Source organism: Pagrus pagrus, assembly GCF_965226575.1.
Source record: "Pagrus pagrus genome assembly, chromosome: 1".
NCBI classification, from domain to species: Eukaryota; Metazoa; Chordata; class Actinopteri; order Spariformes; family Sparidae; genus Pagrus; species Pagrus pagrus.
In genome coordinates, this window is record NC_140185.1 from 34,151,095 (window position 1) to 34,167,932 (window position 16,838).

The 16,838-nt window shown below is 42.1% G+C and overlaps 1 protein-coding gene across 1 annotated transcript in view; it reads left to right on the forward strand.

The window, feature by feature from the left end:
* The window catches only part of garre1 (granule associated Rac and RHOG effector 1), a 32,850-nt gene that overhangs the window by 4,260 nt on the left and 11,752 nt on the right, over nt 1-16,838 (forward strand). Inside the window, exons 2-3 of the mRNA XM_084358384.1 lie at nt 8,560-10,029; nt 16,532-16,744. Of these exons, the coding sequence (XP_084214510.1) occupies nt 9,526-10,029; nt 16,532-16,744 (717 nt within the window). The 5' untranslated portion in view covers nt 8,560-9,525. The remainder of the gene's footprint in view (nt 1-8,559; nt 10,030-16,531; nt 16,745-16,838) is intronic.

Below are 16,838 nucleotides of genomic sequence, written 5' to 3' on the forward strand. Positions count from 1 at the left end.
TGATATGTTGCTCAAGGATACCATGGCAGTGTCTCCTCCAGCATCAGTAATAAAGGAGAGTCTTTTTTCCTCTTCGCTGCAGAAGGTTGTTGGTATCTGTGACTTATAATTACTTGGCATTTTTGCATCTTCTGGTGAATGTTCCTGGTGTCGTAATGTACAGAAACGGTTTTGCTGCTTGCGTGACCAAACCTGAATTTCTCACTTAAATGGCACCTCCATATCCTGTCTCATTGTGCCCAAAGTGGAGGAATACATTCTTACTTGGCTCATGGCTAAAAATACAGCACCCTGGTGGCTGGCATGCAGCACGCAACCTGCATCCTTGGTATATAGCCTGCTCGATATAGGCTGAGGGAAGCATTTTCATCCCCGCAGGTTGCCGTCAGCCTTTCATGAATGGACCTGACGTCAGAGCCTGTCATCACACTTGTTGAAACCCACCGGTTGGGCACACTAAACACACACTATTGTCCACTGCTATTCTGGAGGGGATATCTGAGCTTATTCTGTTTGCTTACAGTTGAATACTGAAAGGCATGTATGCTTTGTGCAAAGGCTCTGATTAGATTGAATCAGATGGCGTATTTATTGGCATTCATGTGTCCATTCAGAAGACCTTTATCGTCTGTATCCCCCTGGTGAGATGTAATGTCATTATTTTTTATTTCTTTTTAGTGTTGTAGCACATTTGATGAAGGCAATGGCACATGGTGAAATTTGTATTTGCATATGTGACACAGACTTGTGGGGCCCTCAAGTATGTCCTTTGTTAGAGCAGCATGTCTGCTATTTTTATTGGTGCTATAAGCTACTTACAATGTCTGTTATGACAGTACAGGTTAGACGTATGTTATCCAGCCTGTTCACCAACAGTATCAGCCTCTTCACTGATATGAGTGTTAGGTTTTGTCCCAACTTACTCAACAGTGGTTTGTTTTAGCAACAGAAGTTTCACTACTGTTTTAGAAAGTGTTGAATCTGCCAAAAGATACAATCAAGCAGAATTGGCTAAGGCTTCACAGAACAGTGTATATGACCAGGTTTTTATGATAACTGAGCATCAAAGTAGATGTATTTTTAGTTCCAAACCCGCAGAACGAAAATGGGACCAAAATGGGATTAGTTGTGGGAACAAAACCAAACATTTACCCTCAAACCACCGAAACCTGCAGCTGCCTGCAAAAATAATTCCAGGAGAAACACTACGTTGATGGCAGCAAATCTATCCTTGCAGTTAATATTAAATCATAGCCAAATCCTTTATTTTTTTTCTCCTCCTCTCACAAAGTCATGCAGCTGCGTGTGCCGCGAGAGTGTGTGTTTTTTCTGTGTGCTGGTATGAGGATACCAGGGCCTGCCACAATACCCTCCTTGTGTTCTGTGGGCAAGAGGAGCCTGGCTCAGCTCCTGTCACACAGTTGCTCACGGCACTTGTCCTGCCATTTGGACTGACCTCCTCGACCTGTCTGCTGATTCTCAGACTTTGTTATAGCTTATCTGCTCTGTGGAATGTCTTCAGGGAAGCCTCTCAAACCAAATATACAGTCTGAAGCTTGTTTTCCAAAACTTAATCAGTTCTTTAATAAATATATATAACCTTTTACGCAATGTCTTATTTTGTAGAGATGTTTTGCATGTATGAATCCTGACCTGCTTTTTTTTTTTTTGTGCTCGTTTGAACCCACATTAAGAGGGTTCTGGGGAAATGCATTCCTGTGCTTCATTGGCAACAGATGTAGGGGAGAACATTTTTTTCTCCGAGCTGAACCTTTTGGAGTGTCTAAAAACAGTGCGGTGTGGACCGTAGGGCAGCTGTTTTGCCCATGGAGGCTGAAATAGACTTCATGAGAGAGCTAATGTCGGGCCTGTGGCTGGAGCGTCACAGGACCTGTGTTTGCCTCACAGTGGCAGATGGATAAGGAGCTGTCAGCATGGGTAACAGCTGCCCCATCCGCAGCTATTAGGCTACCTAGCTGTGATGTGACAGTCGCACAAATACGGCTGCAGATCCAAAAGTAACTGCTGTTTGTATAATGAGTGGCACTATCCTGAAGGTTACAGAAGTGGGCTCATGACCAGAGGGTTGACTGGTTTATTTTGTCAAACCTGTTGGGAATTCTTTGTGGGGGAAGTTTAATAAAATAAAAAGCTTAATGCTTCTCAACAGCCGGTGTGAAGGTGCCTTTGAGCAATGGCACTTGTATGCTAGAGTGGAGCTGCTCAGTAGCAGAAGGGTGCAGATGTACTGGGCACCATCCCAGGTGTTAATAGATGTTTCCCTGAGTGAAAGTATGCTAGGTTAAATCCATGATCTGTGTAGTTTCTCTAAAAAATTCAAATTATGGAGCTCGTTGCTAGAATGCTACCACTTGATACTTGCTTATTTACTTGCTAGCACTGTTGATAGCTGCAATGTTCTGCGCAGACAGGTAAATCATAGTTGGTGCTATGATTTACTACACCACCCTACCCAGTGACATACTTGGTTTGACGTTTTTGTTACTGGCGACAGGGAGCTTGCTCCAGGAAACCTTAACCCCCTTCCTGTTGAAGCTGAGCAGCTGACATGTACGGTGAGTAGGGAAGTAGAGCTAACATTAGCCCGAAGCAGCCCCTGCTGCCTGGAGGAAGGACATTAAAGTGGGCTGGCGCTACTCCAACGCGCATCCGGAGGGACTCTCCTATCACATGTGTTTGTTTGGGTGCAATCTCTGATACAGTGTGCCCTGCAACAGGAGGCAGGCAGCCAATGGAGCTACCCCGAGAAGCCAGTAGGCCTCATTAATATTGATGCCACGTCTGCTTCTCTTGGGATAACCTCTGCATACGGAGTTTTATAGCCAGGAAGGAAATGTAGACCACTAACACTGTCTAATAACACTATACAAATATATTTATCTGCCTGGAACAACCACGAAACAAAACAAGTAGTCCGCAATTTTCTCCCCCCCAAAAATCTGGCTTTGTTGTTCAGGCTGAATGGACTCTGACTCACTGCACTTAATCAGTTCCTACTTTTGTTATTCAGTCTGAAGAGTGGAGTCATAAACTACATCAAACCAAGGCTCTCAGAGAAGACAAAATCCTCAGAATAAGTTGAAGCAAAGGCGATTCTGGAGAAAGATAGTTGATTGTTGAGTCTCATTCCCAGGTTGTCAAATACTGACGCTTTTGGTCGGTATTTGGCCCAAATTCTAACCCAAAGAGTCGGTACTCAGTGTCCTGAGAATGAAAAATAATCTATGTTTTAGCATGTTTTTTTTATTGGGGAATAAGAAAGTATGTGAGTAAACGGATGTTAAGCTGTGACTTTGGAATACCACTGCCAATTAGGTTTAACAAAAAACCAAAATGTTTTTTTACGGATTAAATATTTAAATTTCGGTCTTTCAAACCACCTTCCTAAAGCTGCTGTCTCACCACTGTCCATGCAATTAGTTTTAATTATGTCCAGCTGTGAGCAGGTCCTTCAGTTCATTCTGCATTGGATATGACAACAGTGTTTCCAAGAGAAATAACTAAGCAAGTATAGTAATATATAATAATACATCCCAATTTGGCTTGCAGGACCAGCACAACAAACGGTAATTACCGTCGGATCAAAGTTTTGTTCCCTGTAGTGGCCTCGCTGACCTCTTTAGTCCTCTTTCAAACAACTTGATGCACATACTGTATTCTGCTCCCTTTTATTCAGCCCAACAGTGTGAAAGTGTGAGAACTAGAGTGGTTAGCCTCAGGCTAACATAGCTCAGGTTTCTTGTTTACCTCGCAAAAGCTAATATCCTATTAACTGTGTCAACTAGCATGCATTGCGGGCCACCTGGCAGGTTCTGTAGCTGTAATCCCTGGGAATTAGAGGTCTGCACTGTTGCACTAGTTAGCTGCCTTTAAACCGCCCCTGAGTAACAAGTAGACGGTTTGCATGTGCTGTTCACCTGGCAGATGCTTCTTAATGGAAAACCTAAGAGTTGATAATGTGTTGCACCTTGAATTTATCTGCCCAGTTTGCTAGTCGATGGTGTGTTTTTGTGTGCAGTGTAGAAAAATTTTTTTTTTTTAAATTCACGATTGTAGCTAAAGGGCTGAGAAGCCTGGTTGCATTTAATAATTGAAATATTATCAAAATTTAAAAACGGCCAAGTGCGATATCCAAATTGCAAGAGCTGCAGATTTTTGAGAAAGGTAAAATGTGTGACAAAACAGCATTTTAAAGAAGCACTGTAGTGCTGCAGAAATGTGTCTTTGCAAGGCAGCTGAATTTGTAAGATGATGCGCTAATATGCACTAGCAGCTAGAGATGTCAGCTGAGGGTGTGGTTTAGGAGTGACGACCAGCAAGAGAAACGACTTGTTGGTGGCCAACAACAATGGCGGCTCCTCGGGAGGTTATATCAGAACTGGAGAGTATATTTTATTTAAAGATGAGCAAAGAACAGCGCTGAAGGCTTTACTCGATGGAAACAATGTTTTCTTCTCTCAACTGGCTTCGGTAAGAGTTCGATTTACTGGTCCTGCTGGTGGTAGCCCTCTCCTAAAGTTGATCTGATCGGTTGAAGCTATCCCATGATTGATGGTGATAGACATATGGTTCCTGCAATTATACCAAGCATTTTTAGGAAGTGCCTTCCCTTTTCCAAACCGTTTTGGTATCCTGTTCAGGAATTCACAGTACAGCTACAGAGTGGATTGGTAACGGATTAAGTCTATTGCTTACATAGGAAAATACAAGGAGATGAATCAGAGCAGCTTGCTGTGACTAAATGAACTAGAATTTATAATCACTTTGACAAAAAAAACTATTAAATGTGAACCTGTCACATCATTGCTGATATGTAATCAACTTAACAAGGTCTGTGTTGATTCTGATCTGGCATATCTGATCCCCAGTATACACATAGATCTTAAAAGAGTGTTAACCTCATTTAGCTGACAGTCACCCTCTGATGTGATTTATAATTGGTGTGGTCAACACAGCAGCTTCTGTTTTGTGGTAATCACCAGGCGGTGTTTTAGAGAAACACTGGTTGGAAAGCAGTTGTTGTTGCAGAGCCCACGAGCACGGTAAAATCCCAATTGCTCTGGTGTGTTTGTAAGTAGATAACCCCCCTGTGTGCAAGGTATTTAACTAATAAATTAAACATTTGCCTGTAATGTAAGGGTTAAAAAGTGTGAAGCACGTCTCTGTTGTCCCTTCATGAGGAGGTCACTAGTTTCCCTTGGCTCTGTCTCTCCACTTTACAGCCAGGCACAGATGAGGCCGGGCTGATTTTTGCCGGGCGTACCCCTCCGTGTTTGTGAAAGGAAGTGAGGTTTGAAGGTCGGGGGGAATGTTGGCGGGGATGCATAAGGGAAGCGACGCATGTAAGGCCACTACGCAGCTGCTTAGCTGTCCAATGACGGCAGGCTGGATAGTGATGGTGTGTTTTTTTTTTTCCCCCATTAGTTGTTTTTCCTGACTCATCCCAAAACACAGAAGCTTACAGCATGGTGCTACAAGATAACAGAGTCTGAATTTTCCATAAAATGATAGGCCTGCTGTGTAGGGAGCTGTGTGTCGAACAGATTAGTCTGTCATGTTGATGTTTGTTGTCCCATTGAGTGTAATATCATCAGGAGTGTATCAATGGCAGGCTCTACATAGCAGAGGAACAGGTTTTGTGATGGACTGTTTTCTTTGAAAGCTATACCTACTAACACAAAATCAGTTTCTCAGTTCTCAATTTTTTTTTTTACCTCAGCTGAATAAGTTACTTTGGACCTGTTTTGACTTTTTCCAATGTATGCTTCTCTTGGATGGGAATGGAAAGAGGACAAATAAATCACTTTCTGGCACTGGTTTTGAATGCAGTTTTTGTTTCAAGTTCCTGTCAGCTTTGTTGACACAGGCAGTTTTTTTTTTTTGTAGAGTTTGCATGTACCGTTTTAGATACTTTCACATCAGTAGTCGTGTTATTTCCTTGTCAAAAATGTCACAAACTGTGTTCAGTCTTACATGTGTCTTTCTGAAAAATCTGCTTTCACCAGCTGACCTTTGGCTGTCTAGATTACTTGTACAAAAGGGATGTGCAGCCAAATTCCCCTTGATCTTGACAATGTAAAATATTACTTCCATAATCAAGTGAAAAGGCCAAAGGGAGAAGGACGAGCCACATAATGCTTTGCTATTGAATGAGTGTATTGTGACTCCTACTATGAGGAGCTCAACAGGCCCCGCAGTGTCTTCCAACAATGGCTTCTTGCAGGAATTTCTCTCTGCAGCTGTGTTCTACTAAAACCAGACACTGCCAGAGATTCTTTTCAGAGACGCTCTCCGTGAGGTATGGTGTTCGTAATCGTCTAGAAATGTACAACTTTAAACCACAGTCGTATAATATTACCACCAAGTTTAGAGAAATGTGGCTAAATACGACCTTCTTCCAATCCGAACAGGAAAATAACAGTTTGTATCTGTCGCTACAACAGTTGACGCATCCCAAAATATTATGGATGACACAATTTATAGTCGGGGTGTTGTTGTGTAGCTAGCAACACGAAGTAGGTTTACTTTTCTGCACAAGTCATAACTTTAATAAGCATGAGCTGTGAGTGACAAGTACAATAACTTAAAGCAGAAATAGACAAATTTCCCTGTGGTATTACTGTTGGTGCCGCTGTCGCAAACACAGTGTAAGCAAAATGGTGACCGCTAGCAGCCTTGCTACTGTCTAAAGCATAAAAATAAGTGCAAGAGTCCCAATTTGCCCTAAAAACCAAGATCTCAGTGCTATGAAAAGGCAGAGTTAAACACAGTATAGTAACAGGTAGGCAAATTTTGCAATTTGCTGATTTAGTAGAAAGGATTCTGGTTTTGAAACATCTCAACCCCCGCCGGTAAGGGGAAACACACATACACATACACTTATCAGCAGGGGAACACACTTTGACACAACACCGTTGATCTCCATTGAGTGAATGGCCCGTCTGTTCAATCTTGTTTCCTCGAATCAATCAAATCAAATCAATTTTGTCGTCTGTCACTCTCCCTCGTCGCCGTCTTTTCCTGCTCCATCCGCGGCGTTCTTTTCTTTTGCAGTTCAAAGTTTCCACAGTTATTCCGGTTGTTCCACCGTTATCTTGGGATGGCGACCACAGAAAACAATGCTTCTTCCTGTTTTGGGTGCTCGACGGACGAGATTCCTTTGTGCTGTAAATCATCCTTCATTTTCCAGGGAAAATCCACCCCAGTGGCAGACAAAATAGCATGGCATAGCATAGTGAAAGCGAGGCTTACAGGGAACCAGTCTATTTGCTCATGGTGTCATTTTTCTATGCCATTACACTGTGCAATTAGTTTTTTACTTCAGAATGATGAGTTAAAGCAAAAACGTTGTCTGTTGCCAGTTTAAGTCTATGTTAGATCTCAATCACTTTAAAGATGTTATGCTTTGTTATATAAATACTTTACAAATGTTGCCATGAATTTTGTTGAAGAACTGATGGAAACAGAACCAAGAAAATCCTGTAGTAGAAAGTGACTCCAAGGTTTTGTAAATTAAATTCAGTGTGATCTGCAGAATGCGAGGTGCTGGTGAACTGTAATAAAATACTAAGAGCCGTTTCATCCTCAAGGATTTATAAGATTTTTGCAAACAAAAGAAGAAAATGGACTAAACCTGCAAAACTAGTTGAACAAAATGAAAGGGGGTGTGGTTTCTTCTGAAACCATATTTGTCACTTAAATGTAGCATTTAATGGACAAGAAGAAGCTCGAGTTTGTCACTGACAAACAGACACAATGACAAACTCTTAAAACTCGACCGTAGATTCATCTCAACTACCAGGTCATATTAAATTTTAAGACAAAAAAATTAGAAATCAAAAGGGAGACATGTATTAATCTTGCGTTATTTGACAGAATAGATCTATGTACTTCGATGGAGACCTCATTTCGATCCAGACAATAACATTTGTAATAGTAAAGCTTTTGTGCCTACTGTGACAGGTTGTGACTGCACACCACAAATCAACCCTAAGAAAGGAAAATACAATGCTCACGTGATGAGATCAAGATCCAACATGTTTGTCTTGTGTTTTCAAGTGGGACAGTAATTATTATAAATATATGCATCTCATTTCTCGGAAGACTGAAGCTATTATTGAATGCGAGAGACATGTTTGTCTTGTGTAATAATCATTTTAAACTTTCTCACTTCTGCTTTCAGTGCGATCAGTCGATGAGGTTTTTGTCCTAGAATAAGAATTATTGCGAGACCTACTGTTAAAGATGAGATATGTTCTTTAGCAATTATATTTGTGTTCCTGTTATTCTGCGTAAACATTCATGCTTATTATTAATTAAAACCTTACAAACATTATTGATATTGGCCAATATTTTTATGAAAATGCTGCAAGGCAAGTAAAGTAGCTGCCTGTCTGTTGGTTAGGTTTTGAGCTGCAGAGTCCAGCAGTCCAGTTTATTTTGGGGTGTAACAGTTCAACAGTTGAAACGAAGCTCATCCTTCCTCTTTGACATGATGTTAACCTTCTCTTCTGTGTCTCTGCCCTTTTCCTCCCGTAGGAAATGACCTAGAGGCCTTACAGATACATTTGTGCTTTTGTCGCTCTAATCTGCATCCGCGGAGAACGGCGAGATCTGGAAGCACACTTGTTTCCGCGGTGAGTAATATCTACCTCAGCCAGCAGACGGGAGAAACCAGGAAGCTGCTGGAGACTTCAGACAGGCAGACAGAGCTATCAGCTGGCCACTCGCTCACTGCCTGCAGAGTCCTGCTTTGTGAAGAGGATTTGAGACGGACTGGATCTGTCTGCCCTTCGCCTCCCACAGCTCCTCTACCATCCGGTGCACAAGAAGAGCCCAAACCACATCCTCTGATTCCAGCATTTACCTACTTATTTTTTTTTGTTTTGTTTTATTACTGTCATTGTTCCTCCGTGCTGTTGACCAGTGTCTCATTTTCCTTGGATCCATTTTTCATTTTTCCTCTCAGCTTTTGAAAGGATTTTCTACTTTTATTAGTGCAGGCTGGTATAGGTTTATATATGTACATACATATGTGTATATACTCTATATACTGTATGAAGAAGGATTTTTTTCCCCATTCTGAAGGAAAGGTAATGCACTTTAAAACTTGGCTGTAGTATCACTTTAAGTAAATTAAGGAGTGTTTTCGACTTTTCCTCCCCTATTATGATAATTTTGTTTGAGGCTGGAAACGGAGAATCTGGAGGTGTGTCTGTGCTGCTTTTAAGCCGGGCCTGACGTATCTGCAGCAGGGCTGCATGTAAGCATTTCACTCAGCCTGCCAGTGTTTTTGATCGCCCTCCGACCTCACCCAAGTCTGTGCTGCCTCTCTACACGGCACACTGAGATGAGCCTCTGGCAGGTGGAATCCTTGAGCTGTCTTTTTACGTAACTTGAACAGTTTCGGGAACGTTGGGTTTGGTGTTTTTGTAAAGAGGACAAGGACACTTGTGGGAGAAAAACAAACAAAAAACAGCAGCTTCCGGTGCTGTTGCACCACTTATGTATTGTTGTAGTGCGCAGGAAAGTAAAATGGACTACAAGCGTCGCTTTTTGCTCGGCGGGTCCAAGCAGAAAGTGCAACAGCACCAGCAGTACCAGATGCCTGAGCTGAGCCGGACCCTGAGCGCCTCCCTGGCCTCCTCTTGCTCGGCTTCTTCGCCCATAGGCTCCGGGGTGGGCATGCCTGGCAGCTGCCACCCACCTCCTTCTGGCACCACTACCGCGGTTGCAGACATCCAGCAAGGCATCTCCAAATATTTGGATGCCCTCAATGTGTTCTGCAGGGCCAGCGCCTTCCTCACAGACCTGTTCAGCAGTGTGTTCAGGAACTCTCACTATTCCAAAGCAGCTATGCAACTGAAGGACGTGCAGGAACACGTCATGGAGGCGGCCAGCAGGCTGACTGCAGCAATAAAGCCTGAGATCGCCAAGATGCTGATGGAGCTGAGTGCCGGGGCTGCCAACTTCAAAGACCAGAACGACTTCAGCCTGCAGGATGTTGAGGTAGGTGCTCACACACCATCTCACTCGAGCCACTCGTTGAACTCGTTTACAGACTTGAGTATGTCACATTGTGTACACTCTGTCTCGTGTCTGCGACCAAATAAAAAACATATTGACATTGAAGTCCACTGTTTGCTCACCTGGAAAGAATTAGTTAAGCTCACAACCTGAGGCGCTATAGTTAAGCACCACATACTTTATCAAATTCGTTTACTCGTGACTCATCTTCTAGCAGTAGTGCTAAGATGCTTAGCTGCACTCTGTCAGAAGGCTGGCTCCATGAATCAGTGTTTCCTGGCTCAAACAGCCAGTGTTGAGCTGGTGTCGGGATCTGAGGCTGAGGTGTGAAAAACAATGAGGATGTGAGAAGAAAAGTCATCTTTTGTCACCCTGAATACCACACCATCTTAGCATAGCTCTGAATTTGCTCATGTGTAAAATGTGAAAAATTGTAGCCGAGGTGTTTTTCATGGAGGATTTGGAGACCGATGCACTAACTAACTAACCAAAGGGCTAAGCTTTGATGTGGGAATCAATTTCTCTTCCTTTCCTATTTCTCTTTCTCATTTACACAGTTTTTGTCCATTTGTCTTTTGTCTCACCGGATTAATCAAGAGAGTTTTAGCTTTCTCCAAATGTCACAGATGGATATATATATACACACACACACCTCTGAACAAAGAATGAACATTACCGAAGGAGCAGACCTTGTGCTAGCATTGTTAAAAGTGTAGTAATCCTACAGCTGCTATAGAAACTCCTGATCACAACTAAAGCTAGGCTGAGTCAGAACCCACTGTAAGCTTAATCTTGTAAATTCAAACATGGATGAATTTCAGGTTACAGCATCGGTCTGAATTGGGCTCCTGCAAATGATCTGGACGCAATGATTCAAAATGACAGGTGCTCTCGCTTTCAGAAGTCATGATCATAAATTAATAGTTGTGATATTATATCTCAATTACAGTATTTTTGAACGTTTTGCTGTAACTGTGCTGCACTAATAGACAGGATCTCATGTGGTGCCATCAGCATCAAGTAGCTGTATTGTCAGCTGTACACCACGCCCAAACAGCCCCGGCCTAAACCCCATCTATCCTTATGATTACTGCATCTGCTTATTTATTCAGCTTAATACACAGTTGTGGGCCTGCTGAGCTCCCTGTGTGGATATATTCCTATACCACAAATTAGGAGAAGACAGCTTTAACTGTTGTCTTGTGGCAGCAAATAGAGACTTGCAGTTAATTGAGTATGATTAAATTGGGACTTGAGGTCAGTAGTTACTGGGATACTATTAGTTCACACATAACATTTTTAAAAGGAGAAAGAAATCCAAAAAGTGCAGACAAAAAAAATCATGTTCTATGTTTGTTGCATATAAAAGATAAGATAGCTCACACACTTTCCACTGTCAGTATACAAAATAAATACCGCAGGGCATTGACAAACCCCAGACACCATGGGAAATGGGTGATTTAAGATATGTTGCAATTTACATGTAGATATTGACTGAGCTAAGCAATAAAACATGTTGACACGGTGGACTGAAATCGTCTTCCTCCATCTTGCGTAAAGTTTGGTTGCTTGCTTGCATTCAGACTGCCCAGTTTTACCTACCTTGTCAAATTCCTCTTTTGTGACACCTGAATGTCTCTATTCCACCTGTCAGTGTATATCTGCCACTTAGTGCAAATTAGAAATACATGTAAGGATTAGGACAAGGAATAATGTCCACTCTGTGGCAATGAGCCACAGGTGACTCTGTTAGGTGAAACACTCCAGTGTTACGCAGAAATATTTGGAGTTATTAGTGTTTCTTTAATCCTTTAGCATGTAGCAGCGAGCGGGTACATGGTTGCGGCCAAGACACTAGAAGGGCAGCAGGACCTCAGTGGATGTGGCTGAGCCCAAAACAGGAAACACTTTTGCACCGCAGTCAGTAAATCTGACTCTCTGTGGTCGTGGATATGCACAGATGAATATTAGAGGAAGCCCAAGTCTGTGAAAGTTTAGACCGCATGGCTTGGCACTCACTCTTGCTGTCTGGCCCTGGGCATAAAGGGTACATTTGTTAAAGCACAGAAGGAAACACATTAATACTTCACCTTACAATGATGGTATTTGAGTGTGTTCGTTGCATTAACCTCTGAGAAAACACTGCACGTACACAATAATATTATGTTGGTAAAGTGAAGTATGTAGTGCCAGTTACACATGAACAAAAAATAGTGAGGTTAAATGGCACAGAAAGAGAATTATTATAATCCCACAAGATGTTTGTATTCACAGTACTGAAAATGTTTTTTTTAACTGTTGTAGGGCTGTGTTTGCCAAAGTAGACTGTCACAAATGATTATTAATTAACAATTGTTATTATTAGCTGGACAGAAAAGACGTTTCAACAATATAAAGTAAACATATCAGTGAAAGCTGGAGACGATCAAGCGATAAAAATATTGTCACGTGCAGCTATAATTGATTTAATGGCAAAAGGCTTTGCGACTAGTCATCCACGGGATAGTTTGTGTTCACACAAGTAGAGCACGGCTTTTCGACTAATATCTACACTACTAAGTTCTGCGTACACACACTGGCTGAACTTGTTGAGACCTAGTGCGCAATAATTGCTGCTAATTCAGTCTGTTCCTTACAATGTGATGTATTTGTGACTGTAAAAGGGATTTTCCTTTGTCTGCACGGGTCGAGGAATGCTGTTTGGCAGCTGGATGTATTATGAGGTCTTCAGAACGAACCAAATGCATTTCTGAGTTTGGGGAGTTGTGGTATGTGAAGCTTTACCCCTTGTGTTCCTGAGCTCACTTCTCCCTCTCCTCTTTCTTTCTTTCTTTCGCCCCCTATTTTTTTTTTGTTTTTTTTTACCAAGAGCCCCCAAAAGTTCAGGTCAGTGCAGTCTGCAAAACAAACCACTTCTTTTTTCCAAATCGGAGTCCGGCTCCCTGGCTGCTCAGAGTGACTCCACTGCCAAATATGCATGAAAATGTCACGGTTTGTTTAGAGGCCGTTTGCCGAGCTTGTAAGTTTAGACCACAGAGCGGAGACCAGAGGCGGACAGAGAAGTCTCCACAACCAGAGAAACCTTCATGGCTGCTCTAGTCAGATGACTGCATAGGTTCCCCCAGCCGACCCGTGTACACTAGAAACACATTCGAAAAAACAGCCCCTTTGTCTTCAGCTGTTAAAAACACTCATGGCGTGTTTTTTAATACAGTTGATGGTTTGTTCCTGAAATATGGCCATATCATATGAGGGCTTCATGTAATTGAAGTGGAACATGTGATGTATTTGGTTGTAGGAGTTATTCCTTGGCTGTTTTTAATTATGTATTTTGGAAAGAGACAAAATTAGAGTGGGAAGAACATAGAAATTAGCATTAGTTACTCTAAAGTGAGGCTCCCTACCCATTTTAGCCTCATCATGAGAAGAAGAAGAGAAGCCACACTTGAACCAAGCTAGGAGATATCATTTCTAAATGTTTCACACCTGCTTATTTAGCTGATATAATCCAATCCGGGCTGACTTTCAAGTTCCACATGAAGTCAGTTTGAATGTAAGTGAAGAAATTCAGGAGTAAGGCAGTCGTGACCTTCCTGTTTCCCTGGTGTGATTGTATAAAAGCGGAGACCCAGAAAAAGCATTGAAAAATAAGAGACAGTGAGCCAGCAGAAGACTTAAGACTTTTACTGACCATGGTAGGCTGTTATTTGCAGATCAGGCAGTGGTGCAACATGACATGACCATCTGGTTATTATAACATCCTCACACTCCCTTTTCTCTAGCAGAGGTCCAGATTTCACCACTTTCGTAGTACAGTGCAGGTGTTCTCAGAAAATAGAAGTATAAATGTTGATTGGTTCATGATTCGCCTTGTTTGGGCTTGAGAGGGGCCCAACGTAGAAAGCTTGGCTCTGCTACACTCTTATTTCTCATATTTTCCATGACTGTGTGGGATACTGCAGAGCCAATCACATGTGTTATCCATTATCTCGTGCTGTAGCCATGGCCTCATTCTTTTTCCCCACTTGGTTATTGTAGATGACTTTCTAACACTTTGAGTTGCATTTGATCTTATCGTCAGTGTTCATGCTATTGCATGCTCTTCATTAGTTTTCACTGCAGGTGATATTAGTTGGATTGTTTGGCTGTGTCATGGATTGTGTCCAAGCTTCATTATCAGGCTTTATGTGTCTTCTGTTATCTTATTATTTGTCGACTTTACATACACACTAAGTCGTCGTTGAGTGATTGAGTTCTGATAAGCTGCCCAACGTCAACAGCAGGCGTAGGAATTTCTCATCTGGTGCACACACTGGATCTGTGCCTGTGTTTATGAAGCCTCCCAGAGAAAGCTCAGAGTAGGTGAAGGGATAAGAAGTATATCACCCCTCCACAGGTCTGAGTTTAAAGACTCATTTTACAGCTGGTGTTTACAAGCAGCGCTTGCAGGACGGCTGTACTGATGGTCGGTCTGTCTCCCGATTGCTCTGCCATTTCTGTCCTTACTGAAAATATGTTGACAGCTATTCGATGTGGTGAAGTGAAATTAAATTTACGACTTAGTTTTACAATGTTCTGACTTTTGCTCTAGCGTCAGCAGCAGATCCAACTTTTCTCTGTGAAAATATCTCAACTTTTACAGCTATTCATGGTCCCCAGATGATATATCGTACTAACTCTGGTGATCCCTTGACTTTTCCTCCTTCAGAGGATAATTTGTGGAAGGGAAAAAGACATTGACTTTTGATCCCGTTTCTGTTTTTTAAGGATCGGCCTGCTCCCATTAGCAATTCATTTATTAGCGTAATCACATTAGAGATGTCACATGTCACTGTTTCTCCACAGTGTCAAAGCTCCAGTCGTGACTCAAACACTCCAAAGAGGACGATGGATTTGCCATCACTTCCTGTTCGGTAGATGTTATGAAAACAAGTTGAGGTTTCAGGCCACAGTTTGGTTTTGGTCTCCATGAAGTGTGGCGTCGAAGAATGAATGTAGCTGCGTCCTGTTGTTCCTGTCTGCCATCAGACAGCAGCAGCATATTTCTGTCTTTACAACTCAGCCTCCCCCCTGAGATATTTTCAGCAGGTAGCTGAAAAAGAAAACCCTGTGACCATGGTGGAGCCTGTGGTGTCCTGTTTCTCTTATTTTGCAGCCTCCGAGTTCGGACTATTCTCTCACCAAACAAACACACACACATACACGTACATTCAACTTTTTTTTTCTTGATTACATTAGAAATGACTACTCAATTTAAATACTATATCTGCTGTTTAAATGAGATAAATACATGTAGGTAAAAATGTTTTGCTAAACCTGCGATAAACACTGAATAAGCTGCGACTGAGACAACAATGAGAAAATCTATTGAACACTGAAAAACCGTAGTAGTTTCCCCTTTCCCCTGGGATGCTACTGTTTTCTCTACTGAGAAATTGAGTTTCTACTCCGATGACCAATTTTGTCCGTTTATTTCTACAGTCTTTAAGTTTAAATCGGCAAACTTTCCCTCGCTCCCTCTTTCACACTGACATACTTCAATCCAGTATGTTCTCCGTCTGTCTTTGGCTTGCAAATACAAATGCACACTGTACTCATTCACAGATATTTGATATCTGCATGCAGTCAATCACAAATGCAAACACATGCACATGTTAAGTTAAATGGAGTCTGCAAGGTTTTTTAAATTTTATTTTGAAAGATGTACTCTACTGATTCGTGCTTCGTGACACAACCTTGACTGTCAGATTTTTAGTTCAAAAGCAGCTTTACTATAATGGTATTTTTTTGTGGCAAACGGTACCGAAACAAGTTGAACGAATGTTTTTCTAAAGAGGAGATGACACAACACAATCTTGTTTATCCAACAGCCGAAAATATAATCGCGTATCATGTGGGAGGAGGACAACACTCCAGGTGTCCTCATCCTCATTCCTTTAGTTTTTTCCTACTGAATCATTTTATTATTGTTTTAAAAGAAGCAGCCTGAAAACAATCTGCTGATATAGTTCATGTGATATGCTGGCAACAAAAACATTTTATATACTTGAGTGCAACAATTAATGTTGTTAGATTATTTTGTGAAAATGTACTCTGTAACTATTATTTCTTGAGTAGTATCGGCTGCAGCTCATTCCAAGGGAAATACCAGGCCTTGTAATTAATAATATTTTTCTAAGTGAATGAACAAGTTTATGTTTCTTACAGATTTTACACCACAACAGCTGCACTTTATCTGTCAAGCCTGATGTCCTCTGTCCTCAAGGTCTCGAAAATGTAACAATAACATAAGCTCACTTTGTTAGCAAAGAAGTTGGTTGTTCATTGGTTGTTTAACCAGCCGCTGAGGCATGTGGACATGCATGTTGGTTTCATAGCCTGCGGGCGTCCATATTGTTTGGTGTGTCAAACGTCATGACGCAGGTACTCTAGCATGCTAAGAATGAGGTATGTTGTAACCGTCATCTCTGTCATCTCTTTCCAGGTGCTGGGTCGGTGCTTCCTCACGGTAATGCAGGTCCATTTCCAGTTTCTATCACAGGCTTTACAGAAGGTCCAGCCTGTGGCTCAGTCCTGCCTGGCAGAGGCTCTTGCCCAGGCCCAGGAGCGTTGTGCCAACGCCCGCTCCCAAAGCTCCGACCTCGGGCCTCTCACAGAGCTGGAGGAAGCTTCCCGCTCATGGAAAGGTGCAGCTCAGGTATGCAGCCACAGGGTGCCCCAGGAACTCTTCCTGGTCTGGGCCTCGGAAATATGGGGTTTGTCTGTGTGAGGTGAAAAGCTGACTTGTTCCA